Source organism: Zeus faber (genome assembly GCF_960531495.2).
Source record: "Zeus faber genome assembly, chromosome: 19".
NCBI classification, from domain to species: Eukaryota; Metazoa; Chordata; class Actinopteri; order Zeiformes; family Zeidae; genus Zeus; species Zeus faber.
In genome coordinates, this window is record NC_137206.1 from 11,233,445 (window position 1) to 11,258,020 (window position 24,576).

Below are 24,576 nucleotides of genomic sequence, written 5' to 3' on the forward strand. Positions count from 1 at the left end.
CCAGGCTCAAGTCTTGTTATTCTCTTGCTTTGAGGAGTAGAAGTAGGGGGCACGCTGCAAAAAGCGAGCAGGGTTGTTTGTGGGTATGGATTGTTTTATATTGTTGAATATACATGGGGCCTTTGAGGAAATCAAAATAAAATAGAGTCACACCCTCCAGTAAGTTTGTATGATAAACTGGTAATAATTTTTTATTATTATTATTATTATTGTTATAATTATTATTATTATTATTATTATTATTATTGTTGTTGTTGTTGTTATTAATAATAATAATAATGATTTTTTTGTATAGCCTTTTTCCCAATGCTCAGACACTTTAATTCAAAATCACATAAATAAAATAATGGACAGAGAAAACAATTAAAGTTAGAGTCAGGACTTACTTATAACTGTCATTAGAACGACCCAGAGTCCCCCCAATTCTACATCTAAACACCCCTTTGGCTTGCTTCTAAAGCCCGTCCATCACTGTCATTTTAGGGTTAATACTGAATTTTGCTATAACAAATCCATCTGAACACAAGCATTATTGAAACTATTGGGCTTGTAATTTATGCAATACAGAATATTCCATAAACTGTTCGTTATTGTCATGTAAAGTTCTATGAAACAAAAACAAAAACAAAAATGTTAAACTTGTTAAAAACCTGATGTATTAGTATTGATAAATGATCCCCTGGTTCCTCTGGTACACCAACGAACGCTATCAAGACATGGACGCGACATGGTCAGAGGCCTTTCAGATTTGTGTCCCCTGTAAATAATGTAAACCTGACAGAACTGGATAGCCCGAGCCCGGCCCTGTATGATTAATGCGTGGTGAAGCCGGCGCCACGGCCCCTTCACACGAGCGGCGACACCCGACACCCCCGTCTGCCGCCGCCCTCTGTGGACGGGGAACGCCGACGTCCGCAGAGAGAGTCGGAGGACCATCCACGTTTGGCCCGACTGTGGAATGACAAGCCCTATCCTGCCGAAGCCCAAAGGCGCCAAACGCACCACACACAGTGAATGGTCAAGTTATCGGGTCAAGAGAAATTCTCAAGATCGTACCTTTTCCGGCGCCTTCGGGTCTTTAATCCGTCCCCGTGGTTGTTTCAGATGCAGTTGTCTTTTTTTTTCTCTGCAATGTTTTCTAGCCCCTGTTTTTTGGGGTTATAATCCGTGACGAATGACCGTCTTCAAAATCTCCATTATTGATGTCACCTTTTTGATGACTGCAATCTGAGTAAACTAACATAACCCGATTACTTTTAAATAAATGAGATTTCAATTAAAAACACAACAGCAACACGCTGCGATGACCCCGTTGACCACCTGCATCTGCCTCTCATCGACACATAACTTCATTTGTATTTCCGTGCCTTTAACGGACGGAAATACAATAAATATGTGAGTTTATATAGTTAGTATGGTTAATAGTTAGTTAATTCGTTATTATTACAAATCCAAAATAACTCAGTTAAATGTTGCTTTGGTTTCATTCATATTTCTCCTGTTTATTGGTGAAATTTTGTTGCTGGCTTTACTATGAGCCTCACTATGAGCCGACTTCTGAAACATCAGCAACGGCTTTGGAGACCAGTTTCCTCTCTCTTACCCTATCCCTAGCCCCCTAACCTTAACCCCTAACCTTGACCCCTAAACTCTAACCCTAACGCCTAACCTTAACCCTAACCTTAGCCCCTAAACACTGACCCGAACCCCCCCAACCCTAACCCCTAACCCCTTATCCTAACCCATAAACCCTAACCCCTAACCCTTACCCCTAACCCTAACCTTAACCCCTAAACCCTAACCCTTACCCCTAACCTTAACCCTTAAACCCTAACCCCTAACCCTAACCTTAACCCCTAAACCGTAACCCCTAACCTTAACCCCTAAATCCTAACCCCTAACTCTTACCCCTAACCTTAACCCCTAAACCCTAACTCTTACCCCTAACCTTAACCCCTAACCCTAACCCCTCAACCCTAACCCATAAACCCTAACCCTTAAACCCTAATCCTTAACCCAAACCTTAACCCCTAAACCCTAACCCCTAACCCTTACCCCTAACCTTAAGCCCTAAACCATAACCCTTACCCCTAACCTTAACCCTTAAACCCCCTAACCCTAACCGTAACCCCTAACCTTAACCCCTAAACCCTAACCCCTAACCCTAACCTTAACCCTTAAACCCTAACCTTAACCCCTAACCCTAACCCCTAACCCCTAACCCATACCCCTAACCTTAACCCCTAAATCCTAACCCCTAACCCTAACCCTTACCCCTAACCTTAACCCCTAAACCCTAACCCCAAATCCTAACCCCGAACCTCTAACCCGTGGCTGTCATGGCTGCTCCTAAATTACAATTATTTTTTTTCAGCACATCTTTCTGATTCTATATAATATATAAATATTATATACAATATATATATATATATATATATATATATATATATATACATCCCTAGTCCTCTAACCCATACTTGTATACAGTCCAGGTAACATACAAGTACTTTCCTTATTCCAAATCAAAACGGTCAAGGTAGAATGAATTCCTGCTCAGATTAGTTTCATTTTTGACTTTTTATCAAAGACAAACGCTGTGGCATCAGCACTGCACTGCGAGAAAAGACACATTGTTTTGTCTTTATTAGCGGAGAAATCTGCAAATGTAATTTCAGGAGATCACATGAATCTGTAAATGGAAACAAAACGTCAGCACGCGGCCCAGGTGAAGGGAGAGGATTAGGATTTCCAGGGTGTGTTGCGAAGCCAACGTGTGTACCCTATGGAATCAAATTGACAATGTTCACGCAGGGAGAAAATGATGACGATAATAAAGAAATAAACAGGTAAATAAATGAATAACTAATAATAATAAAAAAAAGATTCTCCCAGCACTCCGTTGAGTGTCACACGCAGAGCCAGAGACCTCGACCCGGATACTTTTGGGGGGAAATCCATAACGGCCATTTCCAGTCGTTACGCTGGCAGGCTTTTCCCTCTCGGTCGCACCTCACCGCATGTGCAGTTGAGACGGGACCCTCTCGGTACGGGCATCGTAATGTGCCCCCTCATTCTCTACCTCTCTCTCTCCCCCCCAGTCACACCTCGCACAGAGGGGAGTACTGAGCTCCGTCCATGGCGATGTGACACCGGAGCGCTCACGTTAAATGTTTAATATTCCCCCACATGCCGCCCGTGTGGGACACCGGCTTTATTGTCAAGGCAGCGATGAGGAGAGCGAGAAGCGGCACCTTAAGAAAGAACCTATTATTTATATGGTATTTTGAACTTCATCCTCTTGAATGTCAGACGACTCAGAGGTCGGTTTCCCCTGTGGATCCGTGCAATACAATTGTAATTCTGTAGTCTGTAGTCACGGGCGGTGATAGGCAGGGATTACCTGGAGCCTCGTGCGCTAGAGGTCCTCGCGAATTTGTGCACTTGTCACTCCAGCCATCGGCGCAGTGCATCGCTCACATCCCATAGGTAACATGGGGGTGACGCGGCAGGCGGAGGGAGGGGAAACACACACTTGTAGCGTCGGGACTTCGATGAAACGTTCGGCTCTCTCTTGGAGATCCGGCTCTTTTCACGTGAATGGAATTCTCACAGGCTGCCGGGCTTGCCATCACGCCACCGGGCCGCCGCCACGCTCAGCCCTGGTCTCCGGGCGCTTTTTAAACACTTGTGTTGCAGCTTGTGTCAACACACAGAGTCGCGCTGGGCCCCAGTGCCTCTGATGTGGTGAATTTTTCTCCTGCCCCTAAAATGCTCTGCGCACCGTTGTCCTGGAGTTTTGATGTCAGGGTACTGGTCCATCATTACCTCATTACAAGGCCTACGTAGGTCTCCCACGGCAGATTTTTATTTTGCGAATGAGTGAAGGAATTTGCCTATTACCTGTCTATATCATAAGGTGTATATAACAAATTGGGTAGACCATGATCTATTCACCATCTTGTGCCGTTGTCTTCTTCTAAATGAGTGAAGAGCATTTGAATGGCTCAGTTCAGAATTCTCATTTCGCTTTTCTGGCTGAAAAGAGCTCCCTCTAAATAGTTTGTTTTCATTTTAAGTGAGGTGGAGAAGGGGCCTCACAGCAGTCGTGCCCGGGGGCCTCCAAATCACCAAGAACCGAGACTATAGCACAGGCAGGTGTGGACGTTTGGACCGAATCATATGGAACAATTAAAGATCTTCCCCCATTGGGGAATCCCAGAGACAAAACCGTATGCAGGAACGCGATGTGGCAAAGGTTGAAAAATCATGGAGTAGACTTGTGAGGACACCGGATGAAATGTCTCAGACCATCCGAACACTCCTATGAAAGACAAGACACAACAAATAAATACATAAATAAACAAACAAACAAACAAATAAATAGATGGATAAATAAATACATACATAAATAGATAAATAAATAAACAAACAAACAAACAAACAAACACACACACACACACACAAAATTATATATATATATATATATATATATATATATATATATATATATATATATATATATATATATTTTTTTTTTTTTTTTTTTTTTAGGTATTCTTCCTTAATCCCAAACTCTAAATGGTCATGGTAGAACTATGCAGTTAATACTAGCAATGCAAGAATGGACACATTTTTGGTTTATTATCACAGTAAGATGTGGAAGGGAGAGATATCCTCAGAAAGGAAAAATAACAGAAACACATCCATTCAAGTTGTGGGTGGGATAGAGAGAGAGAGAGAGAGAGAGAGAGAGAGAGAGAGAGAGAGAGAGAGGAGGACTGAAGGCTGAGGCTAACAGTAATGTAGGCACATTGCTTGATGCCTGTTGACAGCTGTATCTCTGAATACACACACGCACACACACACACACACACACACACACACACACACACACACACACAAGACCCATAATCCCACACCAGGCAATGTTGCGTGACAATTTATATCCACACATTTTCCCCAAATTGGTCACACCCACTCTGAAACACACCCCCCCACACACACACACACACACACACAACACACCCAAATAAAGGCATGTGCACCAATATCCACAACACACACCGACACACACACTGATGCACACACGCCCCATTCCCCATTGCATTGTTGGACGAACACACGCTTGCACGCACGCGCACACACACACTCTTGTACTGGTATCAAAGTGAGGCCAGATTAGATACACCTGGTAAATGAGAACCCGTTTTGTGTTTTAGTGCACTTCTAACACACACACACACACACACCCAGCATGGGCAGATGAAAAAGGTCACGCAACCTTTAGTCCCAACACTGATGCACGCATACCCGACTGTCACCAAACCTTTTCAAGGCCTGCTTCAAGGCCCTTGAGAAACAGCCTCTCAGCCCTGCAAGATGCCACCTAATGAACATCTGATGAAATTCCGCAGCCGGCTGCGGTCGAAGGAAATGGCGGGGGGATGTTCCGAGGGGACACCGGCCAGTCGGGTTAGGGTTTCCTGAGGACGACCCGGTGAATCACAACCTGAACACGCAGACCATGAGTCACGCACGCACACGCACGGACACACACACACACACACAGTTTGGAAAAACACTTAAATATAGTATAGTATTTAAAACAGCGCCATAACATATTTTTTTAAATCCGCATACAAAATATTTAAAGATTTATAGATGTATGGTGATACTACGAGGACACTAAACATGTCCTGACCCAATGTCCTATAAATGCGCGTTGTCCTGTTAAACCCTACGCACACGCATGCGCAAAAACACACTGACACAATTATCTCCAGCACCACTTTCCAGCGGCCGAGGTTCCAGGACCTCACGGGACCCACCAAAAACCCAGCAAAAACCCACCAAAAAATAAAAGAGAGAATGCCCTGATAACTTCTCTGTGAGATCAGGCGGAACGTGCAACGCGATCGGGCGGCGACGGGCGGCGCGGCCTCGTTTCCGGGTCGCGTTGACGCTCCGGTTGACCCGTCGATCCGCGGGGGTGACGTGAGGACAGCGGGCCGAACGGATCCCAAAACGCGGCCCCGTGCCGCCGCCTGCCGGTGGCGGCCACGCACTGCAGCCCGAAAAGAAACGCGTCCGTTTGCGGAAATCACGGCGTCATGCGGTTTTAAAACGCTAGAGATACCGACTGTTATCATTGTGTTTCATGTGGGAAGAGGTGTACATTTTTTTTTTTTTATTTTGTTTTATGTTGACCGTGGACAGTGACTTCTTACATGCTAGACACCAATCGACTAATTGTGTGTGTGTGTGTGTGTGTGTGTGTGTGTGAACGTTTCGACACCTTTCCACCATCCAGCAACCGCAACACTGACTAAATACATAAAGTGGTTATATTCCAATCTCACTTTGGATTAAAGGGATCACTACGTTTGAAAAGGGCCCAAATGTTCCCAAAACTTTATTCTTGATATGTACATTAGGAAAACATTCCATTTTTGATATATCATTCAGACAAAAAAAACAACAACAATATAAAAATATAATGTCGACGAATGACATCTCCCGCCGACGGTCATTTATGTCTTTTCCACACGATCCGCAGCGAGGTGTCGGAGCGTCACTCGACCTTGAGGCTCCGCGCTGGTTTGTAGTGGACGATGATCTGAATCAGGATGAAGCAGTTGATGGCCAGGAAGAGCAGCCCGGCGAGCCAGATCATCAGGAAGGTGTCGCGGCCTTGAAACTCCAGGAGGTAGGCTGGGCCCAACCACAACGCCTGATGGTACCAAGAGACGGAGAAAGATGAACTCTGAACTGTTTTATATTCCTAAACATAATACCGTTTTTGCGCCAGAATTAGCAGGTTTACTAAGGTTTTTTTTCACCTTAGTTAAAAATATGCAACTGACACCTTTCCCATTACCAGGAGAAATGCAGTTTTTGTGATTGGAAACAAAACAGTAGAGGAGACGGTAACGGGAAAGCACAGGCGGGAAATAATTCAACAACTTCCGCTTTTGACTTTGGATTCTAAATGGGATATGAAATGATTGCCGGATGTTAGCGTGTGTTACCGGGTTTTGGCTGCGGTGGGAAAGGGGTATAAGAGAGAGCTCATTTATTTTCAAGCGAATAAAAAAATAAATAAGAAAACCACGGCACTTTTGCCATTTGAAGCCGACGCAACGTGAGACCCCCAATAAGAGAAAGTCGCCGTGTTCTGGGAACTATCTGGTCCGGTCGTCGTAGGATGGTTTCTGTGGCCAATTACCTGTCCAGCGAACCAGAGGAGCAGCAGCGCCGCGCCCCGCTTGAGAGAGAGGCTCAGGTACGGGATGAGCAGAGGCAGCAGACACAGGTACCACAGGAAGTACTGGAGGAAAGAACGCACCGAGGCCACGGTGAGTCAATGCGTTCACCTTGGGAATGAATCGAATCAATTACGGGTCGAGCTGATAATGAGTGTGTGTGTGTGTGTGGGACACAAAGGATAAGTGACGTGAGGAGGTGACCTTGAAGAGGACCACGGCGCTGTCAAATTGAGTCAGCGTACACGTTTACATTACCGGACTATTTTCCAGGTGATGGCTTTCATAATTTTCGGTTATAGTTTCTTTTTACAGTTATTGGACAATGTGAACGGTATGTGAGGAACCTACGCTCAAATTATAATATCTCAAATTGCCGCTGACAACTAGGGCAAGACACATATTTTTCAAAGGTAATCAAAGGTTCTTTGTCATTTTTCTGTTCTGTATTTTTTGTTTGTTAAATCCATTAGTTGTGGAAGTGCCATTGCTTTCACAATTTTATTTATTTTTTAAAAAGGAACACTATAACTCTTATCTCCAAATAACACACAAATACACAGAATAACTTATGACCGTAAAGGCCTTGTCACAATAACTCACTTTGGGGCGGTTTTGCAGACAGGGTTTACTAAAAATCAGATCAAAGATAATGCTACTTAAATTAATCCATATCCATGATCAAAAATGCCTTACTGGGACTTTTGCTTAATTTAAGATCCATTAGTTCTAAACTATGAAGTTCTACACTCATGACTAGTCAGCTCCTTCTGTGTGGTTTAGGCGCTGGTCTTTGTCCAGATCAAGCTGGTTCACCTGGAGAGCCACGTCCATTCATCTGAAGATAAACCTGCATCTGGCCAGCTTTAATTTAAACCTTCACTTAGACCCACAGCATATTAACTCTAATATTCCTTCTAGAAATCTGATTTTTTTTTGTTTGTTTTTAAGTAAGACAAGGGCAAGTCTGACACTATTTTAAACCATGACTCAGAACGGCCATTTCAGTCCAGATTAAAAGTGGGATTTAGTCTAAAATCAGGCCTAATCTGTGTCTGCCAAACCGCCCACATATCTTCCTCAAATGTGAATTTTTGATAAAAAAAAACCAAACATCCATGACTTATCGCTGTTCCCAGAAGCACTGGTTTGACAGCGCACCTGCGAGGTGCAGACTTTGTTGAAGGAGACGAAGATGGCGGTGTGCAGGAAACAGCAGAGCGCCAGGTCCCCGTGATGCACGCAGGAGACGAGCAGCAGCAGGGCGAGCTGGGGCAGGAAGGCGGCGAGGCCAAGCAGCAGGCTCCACTCGCTCTCTGGAGGAGGACAGAGTGTGAGAAAAACTGTCTGTCTTCAGGGCGGGACTGTGGCGGACACAAAGGGAAGGACACAGGAGGGGGGGGGAAAGAAAACCTGATGTAAAAAACGACAGAGTGGTCCTTGTTTTCCGATTCGTCGCGCTGTAAGTCACCATAGAAGGGACTGAAAATGCAAAACTAGCGAAAGTAAACAAGCAAATATTGCAGTATTGGAGGTGAGACGATCCGGGAGAATTGCTAAAAATGTTTAAAGTTATTATAAAAAAATAATAATAATAATAAAAAAAAAAGGGTACAGTATTTTAATCTGCATGTCAACCGATGACGAAACCGCTTTACACCACTTGTCTAATCTGCACAGGAAGCGCGAGCAGAAACAGAAAAGATACAGTACGTGATGAGGGCTACGTGGCTTGTGGTCGGAATCTGAACCGGTTAAAAAAAATAGATGGAAGAAGGACAGAGGGAGGGAGGGAGGGATGGATGGATGGATACACACCCGCAGTGAGGTAGAGCATATAGAAGTACGGAGAGAAGTTGTGTTTAATGTCCCTCCTGGTCAGGTGGTACAAGTAGGTCTCGTGGAGGAAGTCCCAGCCGTACCTGAGCGGAGAGATGAGAGGAGACGTGGAAGTTGCCACGATATCAGACAAAAGTCATTCATCACATTTGAAGGGACTGGACGTCAGGTTCACTGGAGCCGTTGTCTGTACATTTTGCAGTTAAATCAGGAAGACATACAGAGATACCTATTCACACCCGTAATGACGTGCAGGTATTCAATACATTCAAAACGGCCCTTAATGTTGACCATCGAAACATCGTAGTTCATGTACAGTGAGAAGATACAGAAAACAACTCTGTAGTGGAGGAGTGTTCAAGTGAATCAATCCCTGGACCAATTCACGCGTGTGTTTGTTTTACTATACTAAATGTTTTTGGTTACAGGTGCCCTTACCAGGTAAATTTACTCGGACTTCACTTTGATACCGCTACAAGAATGTACAGTGTGTGTGTCCTGTGTGCATTGTGTGTGTGTCTGTGTTCGTCCAACACTGCAATGGGGACTGGGGTGTGTATGGTTTAAAAGGACAACAACATATCTGATACACACCTGCATTAATAGGACATTGGGATCGTGAGGACACATTTAGTGACCTTATAATCTAAAAGTCCAATTAATGCTGTTTTTAAGCATTTATAAGGAATAAAAAAATGACACACTCAGGATACCAACACTTTTTGTGGAATTTTAACAGAGGTGTAAAATTTGGGTTGAGAAAGTTACATCCACACCGGGAATTTGAGTGAACCGTGTGGACTACTGAGTGAAATCAACTAGATGAGCGCAGCGCCGTAGCAAAAACATGGCGGAACTTTCTACTTTCCGAACCTGGAATTTTCCACCTCAGCATTTTAAAATCGACATCGTCCTGAATTATCTTGTCTTCACAGGGTTCCCCCCCCCAAGACGGCTCTCACATGCGGTAGAAGAGCGCGGTGAGCCCGAGGAAGACTCCGGCAGCCACGCCCGCGAAGAGGAGCAGCTCTCGGTTCAGGAAGCTGCCGACAAACGCCGACGCCCTCCTCCACCTCTGAGTCCTCCCCTCCTCCGCTCCGGCCCCCGGGGAGCGCAGCGTCAGGGCGATGGGCAGAGCGTACGTGACGGGGTAGATCTTCATGTGCACCGAGAGGCCATACAGTACGGCTGCACGCGTGAGACGTCGGCCTGGAATTATTATTTTAAAATTATAATATAGTATATATAATATAGCGATAATTCCATATTATTATTATAATCATCATCATCATTATAAATAATACGATTTACTATTATCATTAATATTAGCAATATTAGTCGTATGATTACCATTATTAGGGGTCCAGCCCCCACTATCTAGAAAACCAACTTCTGCACAACACTCAAACTCGGTTTATTGTTGGTTGTTTGAACCGCGCTGTCACAAACACCTCGTGGTAGAAGTTTCATCCAAATCGATCCACAAAAGGGAGCAGTATTTGGAACAAACAAACTTCGGCATGAGCTCGAAACACGGTTGAGGTGTTGTTTGAACTGCTCTGTAACGAGGATCTCGTGGTTTAAATTTCATCCAAATCGATCCACATACGGAGGATATATTAATGAAAAATCAAACAAATTTGACCTGAATTATTTGTTTGGTCTGGTTAACAGACACGTCTCTTTCTAAAATAAACTAGATGAGATTTACAATGTTTTTCTTATTTTAAACAAAATTTTACTTACTGAAAATGTAAACGAAGTAAATTTAACTCAACGAAACTTTACAAATACATGACGTAATTTCAACTGTTATCGTAAATCTACGTGAAAACGTCATAAGTGACGTATAACAGACACGTCATCTCCCGTCACTGACACTACGGATACTTCAATGCAATGAAGGTAAAAGAGCAATGATATGATATGGCAGAAAATGAAAAATAAAATACTTTGTTTGTAATACACATCATGTATAAACATTTTACTACGCCTAAACTTAAAAAACGTTAATAAAAAGTCAGAAAGTGTTTATAATAAACAAATTATTTGATAATAATTGCCATAATATGCCATGAAAGTTGCTCAAAAATGGAATCCCATGAATGTAATTAGGTTGCGTTTATATGTCCAGGTCACTCTGAAGGTCAGTCACAATATTCTAAAAGAAATTATGAACGTAAATATCCGACATAAGTCAACAATTTTTGATGTTTGAACGTAAAGTAAGTTGTTAGTAGATTGTGATGCATTTCACTTAACACAAATAATCGGACCTTACACGAATAAGCTGGACCCTGTGTATTTCTGCCTGCAGTTATATTCTATTATTTTAATTTCTGTTAATATTATAATGCAATTATTACTATCTCATAATAATAGAGATATATTTATACAATATGGAAATATATTTATTGTACCAGAATATTTACTAGTACTTTACTTGACCATACCAGCCACATGCCCATATTAGGTTCAATAGATAGCATTGTGCTGCTCCCTGTTAAGTTTTGTTAATGTGTGTACATGCATTTGATCTCATTTAAAACGTATCTTATTACGTTTTAAATGATACTACTTGTCGTAAGGTTACAATACGTCTATATGCACCTCATTATTCATTAGGGGTGCAACGCATCACAAAACTCACAGTTCAGATCGTGTCACGGTTTTGAGTCACGGATCGGATCATTTCTCAAATCAGTAAAAAAAAAATTTAAAAAGGGAGACCAATATAACTTCCTTTCCATGTATTCTGTAAAACACTGAAAGCAAGCAACATTTGGCCATGGTCTTAAATGAAAACAACTTTCAAGATGTCTAAATGTTTAAATAAAATCTTAAAATACATTAAATATTCAATACTCAATTGTTAAATCAAAGTGCAGTATGAGGCACGCATGATACCTTCTTCCTTTAAACATGGTAGAGAATTAAAAAATCTGATTAGATCCGCCCCCAGTAACTGAATTTAATCCCAGTAACAATAACCAGTATCATGTTCATAGAAATCGGTTCAGAACTAAGCGAGTTACAGTCGTCGTTGTAGAGAAGTTTGCATCTCTCAATACACGATTCGATTCAATTTAAACAGTACTGTATGTATTTATTTCAGCACTAACCCTATCGACTTTTGATTTGTAAAAAACAAACAAAAAAAAAACAACCCTCGTTTTTCAATTAGTAACTTTGGGTCCAGTCACATTAAATCATTATAAATAATGTTATATTTTTGTGGCGGAATAAATATGAACAAAATATTTCATACAATTTCATAGATAAAAGAAACGCTTGGGAGCCGTCAGAGCCGTCTCACGGAAAAGAGACAAACCTTTCAAGACACTGCAAGTGTCGCTTCTCCTCCGCCCTCCACGCCCGCGTCCGCTCTGCACGCTCTACTCCAATCAGACTACCCCCCCCCATGACAGCATCATGCTCCGTTTAACATTATTATCTTATTTTGTGGCATCACAATCTAAATCATGTCCATAACGTTAACTACTCTAATGGCGCGCGTACAGGTGCAGACCCGCACCTCAAGCTGCCTGTCTCTGTTCTGCCCTCTCAAGTGGACAAATCAACTGGACATATGGTTAAATATCATATTGTATTGAATCGGGGCACACTCTCTCTTTAAATTGTGAGAACGCACACACTGCACTCCAGCTGAACTCCGGCTCCTGCGGCTCGGGCTTCGGTTCACCCCCCCCCCCCGAAAACCTCCGCTTTAGTGATGCAGTGCACGTGTTATTTTTAAGATAACGGTACATTGGAGAACACGTTCACGTCGGACAAATGAAACGGGGAGAATGGCGAACCTGATTGTGATTTGGAGGTTCGAAATCGAACGCTCGTTTCGATCGAATCGCGGAATGGTGACACCCCGATGAACCAATCATTGAGCTTCAGAGTAACACACACCACGCATCTGTCTCGTCTGTCTTCTTTTCACTGCAACTCTGAGTCGAGGTTTATGGAATCATGACTTTAAAAAGTAACGGCGGCAGTGAAACTGTATTTCGCTCGGATGGTTAAATTTAGCAATTGAGCCGCGATTCACATGCCGAACCGTGGAGGGCGATCCATTACACCACTATTATTTATGCTAAAATATTGTTATTGTTTGGTCTGGCATCATCAAGAGCAATCTACTGAGTGGACAGCCTGTTTTTGTGCGTCAGTATTTAAATAAATAAAATCTAGATGGAATATATTTGTGAACCACGGGGGCTGTGAGGTCAATTTTTACTTATGTAAACCATATGTCATATTTTGGACGGCCTACCTTCTATAGAGAGCAGTGTCCCCAGCACCAAGGCAGCCATGACCGACTCTGCGTTCCCTCTGCTTGACACTCCCATGGGCAGAGGGTTGAAGAGCCACAGGGAGCTGGCACCGCACGCCGCCTGGTCACAAAAAAAACAAAAAACATCTGTGCCATCGGTCCATTTCTCCAAATCTCTTTTGCTTTACTTAAATATCCCCATTTACCTATATCTACCTATGAACATAACCAGTGGTCATAAAAAGGAAGTCATGACTATGTGATAGAAAGTGAGGCACAAGACAGGGAATAAGCTTATTGTTTATTTATAGTCATATGTCTGCCCACATACTGGGCAGAGGGGGTTCCTAAATTCACACCCTTCACGAGGTTTCCTTTTTTGGGGGAGTTTTTATTTGCTCCTCCAAGGGTTCTGGGCCCTAGGGGTCATCCGACTGTGCTGTGAATGGGGGTATTTGTAAATCTCTTTGAGGCAGAGGCGGGGGACTGAAACTGTTGACAACACAACACTGTTAACTACACAAATAAATCTCCCCAAACGGGCTGAAAGACAGAACCTTAACACAGAGGTGGAAGAACTTTGCATCGTAAAGTTCTGCTGCAGGGTTTTCGAGTCCAACCGCGCGGATTTGCTCATCAGCATCAACCCAGAGGTCAAACCGACGGCCTGGACCGGTGCAGGGATGGAGCTGAAACATGGCGCGACATTTACTTCACTGAACCTGGAATTTCTGAACAGACCTCGGCGCTCAGCCCCCGGAGGCGGAGGATCCGGTAGATGAGCAGCCCCGTCAGCACGTCGCAGACGACGAAGAGGATCTTGCCGAACGTGAAGTGCAGGTAGATGTTGGGGGTGAGGAGCCAGGCCAGCAGAGGAGTGTAGCGGTACGTCGATCTGTTGTATGGTGACTCGCCCTGCACAAAAGGCACCGTCGAGCAGTCGTACTGAGATGAAGGCGTTCCCAGCAGCCTAACTGTTTGTGCTCAATTTGCAGGATTCGGCAGGTAACTTCCCCCTGGCAGACTGAGCTCTGAAGAACGACAAACCCCACTAGAAAAGGTGTACACACTTTATTTTCCCTATATTAAACTGTCAAGCGGTTTAACATTTAAATGAAAAAAAAAAAATCAAGTAAAATAATTAGTAATACATATAAATATATTCAAAACGTTAAAATCAATTATATAATAGACACATATACTGCGGACCCTCCGCAATTCCTTCGGGGACTCCTGGCGAGACGCGGACCCCCCGTTTGGTCACCGCCACGCACGTTACCTTGGTGACGAACCCCGCAGCGTCCGTCAACACGTGATAGTCAACGTCGGTGTATTTCACCTCCATGGTGCTGTCCTGGTAGGCGCCGCAGGCGACCAGCGCCAGGCGTATGACAAAGGGCGCGGTGGCGAGGACGCGCTTCTCCTTCATGCCCGATAAGAACGTCTCCATGGCGACGGTCGGTCGGTCGGTCGAAGGCACCGGGGCGGAGCGTTCCAGTTCGGCGCCCGAAGCCCCGCGACGCTGCCCGTTTGACCGGATCCGGAAACGTGTGCCCGGGCCCCGCCGCCGGGTTGCCAGGTCCGTGGGAGATCTGTAAATACGACGTATCAACCCCCGACCCCAGTCAAAATTGAAGGACCTGTACTGTTAAAAGTTTTTTTTTTTTTTTTTTTTAATCTCTGCACATCATCGACAAAGGTTTATTTTCATGTTGCCGTCACCGAGCACGCCCCTTTCATCAACTTGTCATTGGGGTTTAAATCATATAAAATTAGTCGTAGAACATTATGTATTTTTTTTTGGGGCCAATAAGATATAAAAGATGTGATAATTTATGGTTTCAAAAAAATAATAAATACTTCCTTCTTGGAAGCGCCTAAGTGGCCTACATAAATATACCCGTGTAGTGAATTTTATCCATGTATTTATTGAATTAACTACGGGGTTTTTTTTATTATTAAATAGAGTACGCTCAAGAGATTATCTTATGTTTACAACTGCTCACGATATATATCAATCCCCGCTCGTGATTTAATCCGATTTAATCGCGACCGTCTGACGATGAACACAGCCGACGCGCCGAAGCCACCGAGTCCACCGACGCACCGACCAGAACTCGCACGCTGTGCGTCTTCCGTCCGCCGTGTTGTGTAACGCGAGGCAAGGCGGCCATGAGTGGGACCGGGAGGCGGGCGGCTTCGCGGTGGATAAAATCAACATTTTAATCGGGGTGGGTGGGTGGGGGGGAAACGGGAGCCGACGGTAAGTCTCGCTTTTCCAGATTCTCTTTGTTGACTTTGACGTCACACACGTCCCGGCTGCTGCGGCTGCCGCCGATGCTGCTGCGGAGGAGAAGCGGCAACTGGCTGTGGGTAACAGCTTGCTATGCTAATTTATCCCACCTCAGGTCGCATTACTCGTTGAAACGCGGAGATTCGGTGATCGAAATAACGAAACCAAAAAGAATTTAAAAAATAAGTCTGCACATCCAAACGACCGGTAGCTTATAACAGTGTGCGCGCACGTACCAGTTGCCGCTTACGCACCGTCGGTTAAACGTCGGGTTAGCCGAGCGGACGTAACCGAGGGGTCAGTTAAGGTGGTCTGTTGTTCGGAGCCCGGTCTGTGCTATTAGGTTAATTGACTTAAAATGCGGGCCGCCTTAAATGCCGTCGATTTTCGCTATAAACGATCCCGTCGTGCGGGTTTCTTTTTTTATATTTTTGACCATTATTTGGCGCTGCAGGCGGCTATGAGGTGGCGTATTTCAGTCCATTTCAAGGCTCATTTCTTGTTATTTGTTTTCGCGAAAACCCGGCAGCGGTTTCGGGTAGCTGGTACTTTTTTTTTTTTTCCCCCCGGTAACCGTACAACTTCAAACCGCCTTTTGTGTCTCGTCGAAGGCGAAGATCACCAAGTAAAACACGCAGCAAAAAGGGAGCAGAACAGGTTACACATGTCCCCCAGGCCCCGTTTCTTCTATTTACCTTCCCCTGTAGGTAATATTACAAGGGTACGAAAAGGGGTCTTTGCTCAAATGGCATATTAATATTTGTGATGGTTAATGGGGTTTGTCAGAATGGGGGCAAACCTCTCTGAACTACATACCGGGCATACATCTTATCGTATTAATCCGTTTTTGGTACATGTTATAATAGCGTGCACATTTGCCCCGATGCACAGGGTCATCATTTATTTTCTTTTACACCAATAATGCTTATGTTTATATATGTCTGCAGTATTCAATGGACATAAACACTGTTTTGGGGTGGAAAGGGACACAAACACACTGTACTACTATATATCATAACAGTGATAGGCTACACTCGCACACCTTATGTTTTGTGCACGTTGAGTGACTCAATGAATAATGAATTGCAGTGGATGCATCATGTCAATAATTCATTCGTCCTTAACGTCTGCTGCCCTCATTTCCGACTGTGTCCAGGGACACGCTCTGTGGGCGCCTTATCAGCCGAATTGTGTAAAGCTTATTAAGTGCTCGGCACCAGGCTCATTGTCTGTTGTCTCCACGGCAGATTAATTGATCTACTCCTCGCCTCGTATTTTCTGGTCATTTCTGTTCTTTTTCATCCAGATTGGTAAGATTTTGCCTTATCGGGATTTTATTCCTTGCTGGGCCCCGTTGCGGTTGGTTAGCCCCATCCCACAGCAGCCCTTGGAAGAAAAGTCAAGGTTGAGTTCACTCAGTGAAGCTTTGCTTTTGCAGTTACAGGAGTAACAGCGCAGCTCAGGAAGATGGCGTCCCCCTTCGTGCCTGTTCCCCTGCCCTTGGAAAGGGCCGGCGGCGGCAAGCCTCGGCGGCCGCAGCGAGCCGCGTCCCTCGGAAGCGTCTCCAGCAGCTCCGAATCCTCCTCCGCCAGGGAGGTCCGGCAGGGCCGGGGGGGTTCCCAGCACCAGTCCCAGGGGCTGGAGAGAAGCAGCCGGAGCCGGACGCCGCCGCCGCCCTTCCAGAGTCCGGTGACGCGAGCCAGGGTGAACGGCGCGCTTCAGTCCTCGGTGGAGTACTCCTGCTGCCCCCGCTCGGCGTCGGACCCCGCAGGGACGCAGCAGGACAACGAGCGGCCCATCACCCCCACCGTTTTGGGATACGAAGTCATGGAAGAGCGGGCCAAGTTCACGGTATGACACGCAGGCCGTTTAGACATTATGGCCCAGTCTCTAGGACGGTATTCTATCTAAGACCAGAGTGGACTTAAATCTCGAAAGGCGAAGTAGCTTTTTGTACCACATCCTCTATAAGAAGAGACACGCAACAAAACAGATATGAAAACGGTATAGATTGAAGTAACGATATAGAACAAAAATTGTCATTTGGAAAATATAGTCTCTAACCTCTGATATGATTTAATCAATACAACAACAACCTTCTTACTTGGGGGGGGGGGGGAACAAAAGTTAAACCTGCCTCAGTGGAGGTTTAATATAAGCCAGTTTTGAGGCTATTTGAAGTTCCACTGCTTAGAGAGTCAGCGTTTGGGGGAAGGATTTAGGGATCTGCTGAGGCTGGGAACAAAAATGGGCATTATGTGCATTTCAAATTCAAGCTAAGCCAACATCACACTATTCCAGTGAGCGGTGAAGGTGAAGTGTTTGCTTACAGGGATGGATTTGTTATCTATGCCTTTGAGTGTGGGGTAGCTGCACCCACTGTAGCTTCAGGGTCATGGTCCTACTAAAAAATGAGCCAGCGCATGACGTGATCAGAGTTAACACGTGAACATAGTTTTTAACGTTTTTAACAGCCCTTAACATCTTTGACCTGGGGCGTCAGGTCAAATGGGTTTATAGAGACATTTATGTTCTCTTGAAGGTTCTACATTAATTCCACATAGAGCGATTTTTGCCAAAGTGTCATTACAAAAGGAGCCTGCGTTTTATAACTGGGCAATGTGCAATGAAACTCATTTAGAGGGGTAACTCTCGAAACTGACTCCTCTTGTTTCAAGAGTATTTCAATCCAACCCACCTCCTGGAACTCATTGGAGCTGACAAGGGGCATAAGCATATTGTTATAAAAAAAAAATACTAATAATGTGAGCAGGGAAAACTGAAATGTACCGCTCAAGAGCCCGCGAAATCTCGCGGCAACTCCATGAGCTTGAAATAACATGAGCTCCAGTAATGACAGCCCTCGTTTTGTCATGTAAGGAAGTATTTTCTCTCGCTTAGTGTAACATTCTGTCATTCAGACTACCCACCAACTAGTCAAAAAAAAAAAAAAAAATTAAAAAATAAATAGACTTTGGCACATCCTTACTACCCAACATACTGGATCCCACCTCCAGAGCTAAGTGCTACTCAGACTGTGAGAACTTCTCAAATAACTGATTCAAGAGATTTATTCGTCACATACATATACATACTTTCATGTGTATGTATGTGACGAATAAACCTCTTGAATCAGTTATTTGAGAAGTTCTCACAGTCTGAGTAGCACGTAGCTTCGAATTTTGTGTCCAAAAACAGCCAGTGTAGGTTTGTACTATGATAGGAAAAGTGTTTTACATTGGGGTGTATTCTCAAAGCGATTGTGCGGGTTTTTGCGCCTGCTAAACCAATGCAAATTACAGAAAAAGCGAGTGTCTTAATCCACAAAGCACCTACAAATGGTGAAATGCACCCCTGACTGTGCTGCCACACAAATTGTGTCCCGGTGCGCCGGTGCTATTTGCGAGTATTTAAATTAGGTATTATGCATACATTTGGTGCAAATGAGACTCGTTGCAAAAACAGTCCAATTCACAAACACCGACGCTAATAGCCACACGCAGTAGTGATGCTATTACTGTTTGTACAGACCTAGTGGTGACTGTGCAAGACCAGAAAAAAGGGCAAAATAAAAGGCAGCGCTGCGCTTTTCGTCTTCAGAGAGCTGATGCAACTGAAGCGCATTTATAAGGGATGTCATGCCCAGACTTTCCAGTGATCTGTAAATAATATTTTGACATTATTATTATTATTATTATTATTAATAATATAATTATTATGATACTGTAGGTAGCGGAACGCGTAGCAGTCCATGGTGGTTTTCAAAACGTACTCCAAAAGATAGTTATTGAAACTGTGAATAATCTTTTGTACAAAAAGACGTCACAAACGTTGACAAAAACATCTCTATAACCCAGATTAAACTCGAAAGATATCGAAAAAAACAACTAAAAGTTATAGGGAATAGCGATAAAGTGGTGCCTCGAACCTGCAGGACCATGGAGAGCTCCGCAGGCTACGGCCTCGCGTGCAGCGGGCCGGATTTCTTCAGTTAAAATATAGATTATAGAGTCTGTCTGTCTGTCTGTCTGTCTGTCTGTCGGTCTGCCATTTGTTTGGACACTGTGCTCGTAGAGTCTAACTCAGACTTTTAAACACAATCACATACCTAAACCACATACCAACATAATCTGGCATAGTTGCATTGAGTTTCCTTTTCATCAGATTTTTGTAATAAATGGGCAGGGTCTTTAATATCGATGGTTGCGGTGTTATTTCACTAAAAATATGAATATAATGTCTCTAAATTTACCCAAGACATCTGCAGGCCTATTTGCAGTTGGAAGAAAGGTTTTTCATGTGAGCGGAGAGGACGTTGCCGGAGAGGCTCCCGAGACTTTTTTCTACTTTTTTTTTTTTTTTTTTTTTTTAACTATATCAGGCCTTCATTTTATTATAAATCTCACCTAATGTTCCGAACTTCGCCAACTTTGGACGCAAGCTTATATTTCTGCTCTTGACCGCCATGGCAAGCCGTTTCAAACACAAGTCTGGGAAAGGTTTGGCCGGCGAAGAAGGAGCCATGCCGCCGGTCTGTCATTGTGCCAATCTACCGCCGTACCTGGAAAAACTCCGCTCAATATTGATTGCCGACCTGACTAACACTCTTAACTTTTACACTTTTACACACAAAACAACTATCGAAGAGTCTCCGAAACCTATTACCGCCGCTTTGGAGGAGACGAAGTGCACCACGGAGTCCCACACCGTGACGCTGGCTGACGTGGATGCAGCGATGTCGGATCTCAGTGTCCGGATCAGCTAACTTAAGGCCCACGCAGAGGATTCGGAATCGCGTTCAAGGCGCAACAATCCGCGGGTTGTTGGCATTCCGGAAAAAACGGAAGGAGCGGACACGGTTACGTTCACGAGTGACTTTTTTTTTTGGCGGAGGTCCTAGGCCCTAACTTTTTCCACTCTCCCCTGATCCGCGGCAGAGCACAGCGCATTGGCCCGCCCCATATTACAAGTGGAAAGACCGACGCCAGGCCAAGGGTGCGCGTTGTCAGGTTCCACTATTTCCATGAAAAAGGAGCGTCATCCGAGACTAGAGAGGGACCAACGGCAGCTCCAATATGGCGGGCACCATATCTTTTTTTTCTCCCACTGATATGATACCAGTGTCGCGAAGAAACAAGCTTCCTTTGCCGCCGTGAAACGCAGCGTGTATGAGAAGTGCGTAGAGTTTTCTCTCCTTTCCCCCGCTCGCCTGCGTGCGGGCCAGAACCGGGTGAGGAGGGCTTTTCAAATGCCCGAACGAGGCCCAGAAGTTCTACAACCTCCACTTTTCGGACCGTCAAAACCGTGCTGAACTCGGGACGCAGGCGTCAGTCAGACCGGAGCGAGCCCCTTAAGCCCGCCGAACGCCCTCTTTGGAGTTTAACCAGGACAGGACCGTGTTTATTATGGCATGGCCTATGTTACGCGGGGCGGCTGTGCGGCAATAGTTGTGAATCTACTTGGGAGCCCCTCTGCTAAAGAAGAGGATTCGTCCCTGTTAGTATGCATCGGAAGTCCAACTACGGAATAACCTGCAGTCTTCATCGTTTGGGGAGGAAGACATTGGTTGGGGGGTTCGTATGGGGTTTATAGTGTGTGTGTGTGTGTGTGTGTGTGTGTGTGTGTGTGTGTGTGTGTGTGTGTGTGTGTGTGTGTGTGTGTGTGTGTGTGTGTGTGTGTGTGTGTGTGTGTGTGTGTGTGTGTGTGTGTGTGTGTGTGTGTGTGGTGTGTGAACTCAGTGCTCGATCTATGTGATGTAATTTTTTATGTAATTTTTTTTATCTTTTCTACTTCACTGGGTCATTTTGTTTCCAAAATTATTCTGTTAACAATAATAATATGGCCGATAATGCATTCAACTCTGCTTCCCTTGAATCTGGTTCCTTCCATAGCTTTTATTCAAGAAACGCATATGCGCCTCAAGCATCACCCCAGTGTACCTAAACCATGGTTTAACTAAACCCTCCATTCCACGTTTAATTCCAAGGCCAGCGGTGTAATGGGAGCTTTTTAATTGTTGCCGGTTTGTTGTTTCAGACACCAGTTTCGCTAGTGAATGTGTACGCCTTAAATTTTGATGAGGTTTTGCAAACAAACTACTGAGTAGCCTTCCCTGTGCGAATACTCATCTCTTAATTGTCGGAGGCGACCTCAATTGTGTCATAGATCCACAGTTAGACCGTTCCAACCCTAAGACAGCATCTCCCTCAGCGAGGTCGACATCGTTCTCAAGATTTTGTGTGACAGAACGGCTGCGCAGGCCCGAGGACATTAGGCCACATGCAAAAGAGTTCTCCTTTTTCTCACACGTACACCTACTCCCGTGTTGATTTTTATTTTTGATTTATTTATTATTATTATTATTATTATTATTATTATTATTATTAATATTTTTTTTTTCTCCTTCCCAGAGTGACCTCCACAGAGTATCTAGTAATAGTCATAAGAGAATGCCCCTCTGGCTCTTGATATGTCCTTACACTCCTCATAGTAAAATCCGGGCCCCCTTGGAGGTTCAACTCTCTTCTCCTTTCGGAGAAAGCGTTTTGTGATTATATTTCCTCCTCGATGGACACACTTCTTGACGTCAACAGAGCTGAGATTCAATTTGGCATTCTCTGATATGGGAGTCACTAAAAGCCTGTCTCAGAGGTCAAATTATCTCCCACTCTGCCAACCTCACTAAGCAGTATAAAGCTGGAAAAAAATCAGACTCACTGACTCTATTCTTAGTTCAGACCACCAATACGCCACACACCCTAGCCCCGAGCTATGTATGGAACGCATCACTTTGCAAACTGAATTTGATTTGCTCTCAATTGGACAAGCTGGGCGTATGCTTTTACAGTCGCTATTATGAATACAGCGATAAGGCTGGTCGTCTGCTTGCCCGCCAGTTGAAGCGTCGAGCTGCCTCTGAACCCTAAAATTAGAGACACCTCCGGTAACCTGCTCTGTGACCCCGCTGATGTCAGTGCAACATTTTAGTCATTCTACTCTTCTCTTTACAAATCGGATTTTCCTGCTGACTCTACTACTGTGGACCGATTTCTTGACAATTTGGAAACACCCACTATCGACCCTGCCACTGCAGGTGATTTGGACTCGTCATTGAAGCTAGATGAAGTTATAAGAGCAATTTAATTAATGCTAACTAATAAAGCCCCAGGCCCGGATGGCTACCCGACTGAGTTTTTTTTTAAGAAATTTTGTGATAAACTAGCCCCACTTCTTCTGGAGGTTGCAGTGAGTCGATAGAACGTGGTATTTTACCACCTACCCAAGCATCAATCTCTCTGTTAAAAGAAAAGGACCCCACTTCTTGTGGATCCTATAGACCCTTGTCTTTTCTAAATGTCGATGTCAAGGCGTTTGCAAAATGATTGGCAGGCTGTCTGGAGGTGATTCTCCCTGACGTTGTGTGGGAGAAACAGACGGGATTTAGAGCAGGAATATCTGTTTGCTGCTTTGGTGACCACTTCATTTCATGGATTTGCCTTCTGTGCACTCACCCACACGCTGGTATCATCACTAATGATATGCGATCTGGTTATTTTGTACTGTCACGCGGTACTCGCCAAGGCTGCCCTCTAAGCCCCCTTTTATTCACTTTGGCGATAGAGCCCCTTTCAGTAGCACTGCTCTTCTCCCCTCCTATTACACGGAATTTGCCGGGAGGATTTACAGTAGAACATCAGGTTTCATTATTCAGTATGCAGACAACCTGTTACTTTATGATACAAACCCTACAGCTGCCATCCCCATAATACTCTAAATCTTAGAGGAATTAGGCTCTTTTTCTGGTTATAAGTTGAATTTTCAGAAAAGCGAATGTTTTCCCATTAATATAACTGCTTCACAGTGCCAACAATCAAATTTGCCTTTCCATATAAGCCAAACGGGCTTGAAATACCTTGAGGTTGATATTACTCGCGTCCAGGCCGCTCTCCTTGCCACAAATTTCACTCCCCTGCTTTCTCAAATCCGACTTCCAGAGATGGGACAACCTCCCTTTAACTGGCAGAATTTATGTTGTGAAAATGACTATTACAGTGGTACCTTGAGTTACAAGCGCACTTATATACAAGTTTTCCGAGTGACGAGCCGTCGCTCCGTTGATTCTTTTGTATTGATTTGCGAGCAAAAATTTGAGTTATGAGGAGCGAGCTTCCGGTGCACTGCCGCTGGTGGGCGAGCGAATGCGGCCAGCATCCTGCGTCTCACTCCTTCACTTCACGTGGTTACCTGAGCGTGGAAGCATCTCTTTTGTGTTTTGTGCTCGCGATTTGTGCTTTTTGTGCAGTTGTTTTGGCAATTTTATTTTTATTTTTTCAAACCATGGGTCCGAAAAAAAAAAAAAGTGCTGAGAAGAAGAAGCGGATGATGTCCATTGACTTAAAGCGCAAAATAATAGAAAAACATGAGCGAGCTGTGCGTGTGATGGGTTTGCGAGGCAGTACGAGCGTAGTACTTCTACGATATGTACCATACTGAAGCAGAAGGAGACGATAAAGGGTATTACGCCAGCCAAGGGTGTTAAAATAATGTCTAAGCTGCCGACCGTTGTCCATGAAAAGATGGAGAATCTGCTGTTGGTGTGGTTGACGGAGAAGCAGCTCGCAGGAGATAGCGTGATGGAGGGTATCATCTGCGAGAAGGCAGAAGAAAAGAGAGATCTACACATTCTCTTTTATTGTGTTTTATTATGTTTTTATACAATATTTTTTATTTATAAATACATTTTTTTTATTAAAAAACACGTAACAAAACAAAATTGGGGTGTTTTTTGGTGGGCTGGAACGGATTAATGGCATTTCAATAACTTTCAATGGGGAAAATCGATTTGCTATACGAGCAGATTGAATTACGAGCTCTGTCACGGAACGAATTAAACTCGT

General features: G+C 44.3%; 2 protein-coding genes across 4 annotated transcripts in view; one reads left to right on the forward strand and one right to left on the reverse strand.

Annotated features, from left to right (window-relative positions):
• Nucleotides 1-6,563: 6,563 nt before the first annotated feature.
• Nucleotides 6,564-14,878, reverse strand: pigm (phosphatidylinositol glycan anchor biosynthesis, class M). Its single transcript, XM_080019910.1, has 8 exons — nucleotides 14,666-14,878; nucleotides 14,128-14,301; nucleotides 13,387-13,507; nucleotides 10,064-10,310; nucleotides 9,081-9,184; nucleotides 8,424-8,578; nucleotides 7,226-7,327; nucleotides 6,564-6,730 (listed from the first exon to the last, which is right to left on the reverse strand). Exons 1-8 carry the CDS (start codon nucleotides 14,834-14,836, stop codon nucleotides 6,572-6,574), a joined length of 1,233 nt encoding a protein of 410 aa, XP_079876036.1. The 5' UTR covers nucleotides 14,837-14,878; the 3' UTR covers nucleotides 6,564-6,571.
• Nucleotides 14,879-15,695: 817 nt separating this feature from the next.
• The window catches only part of snx16 (sorting nexin 16), a 28,051-nt gene continuing 19,170 nt past the window's right edge, over nucleotides 15,696-24,576 (forward strand). For 2 of the 3 annotated variants that reach the window (XM_080020704.1, XM_080020706.1), the window contains exons 1-2: nucleotides 15,696-15,755; nucleotides 17,118-17,530. In XM_080020704.1, coding sequence (XP_079876830.1) covers nucleotides 17,147-17,530 — 384 coding nt within the window. In that variant the 5' untranslated portion in view covers nucleotides 15,696-15,755; nucleotides 17,118-17,146. Of the gene's footprint in view, nucleotides 15,756-17,007; nucleotides 17,531-24,576 lie in introns of those variants that run through there. The other variant, XM_080020705.1, reaches the window with a different exon arrangement.

What these genes read in the sequence shown, in the direction of transcription:
- pigm (XM_080019910.1), bottom strand. Translation starts at nt 14,836, where the DNA reads ATGGAGACGTTCTTATCGGGCATGAAGGAGAAGCGCGTCCTCGCCACC. An exon ending in GACACTGCTCTCTATAGAAG is followed by an intron (nt 10,311 to 13,386) that starts GTAGGCCGTCCA and finishes TAATAATTCCAG; the next exon opens with GCCGACGTCTCACGCGTGCA. An exon ending in ACAAAGTCTGCACCTCGCAG is followed by an intron (nt 7,328 to 8,423) that starts GTGCGCTGTCAA and finishes TCTTTCCTCCAG; the next exon opens with TACTTCCTGTGGTACCTGTG.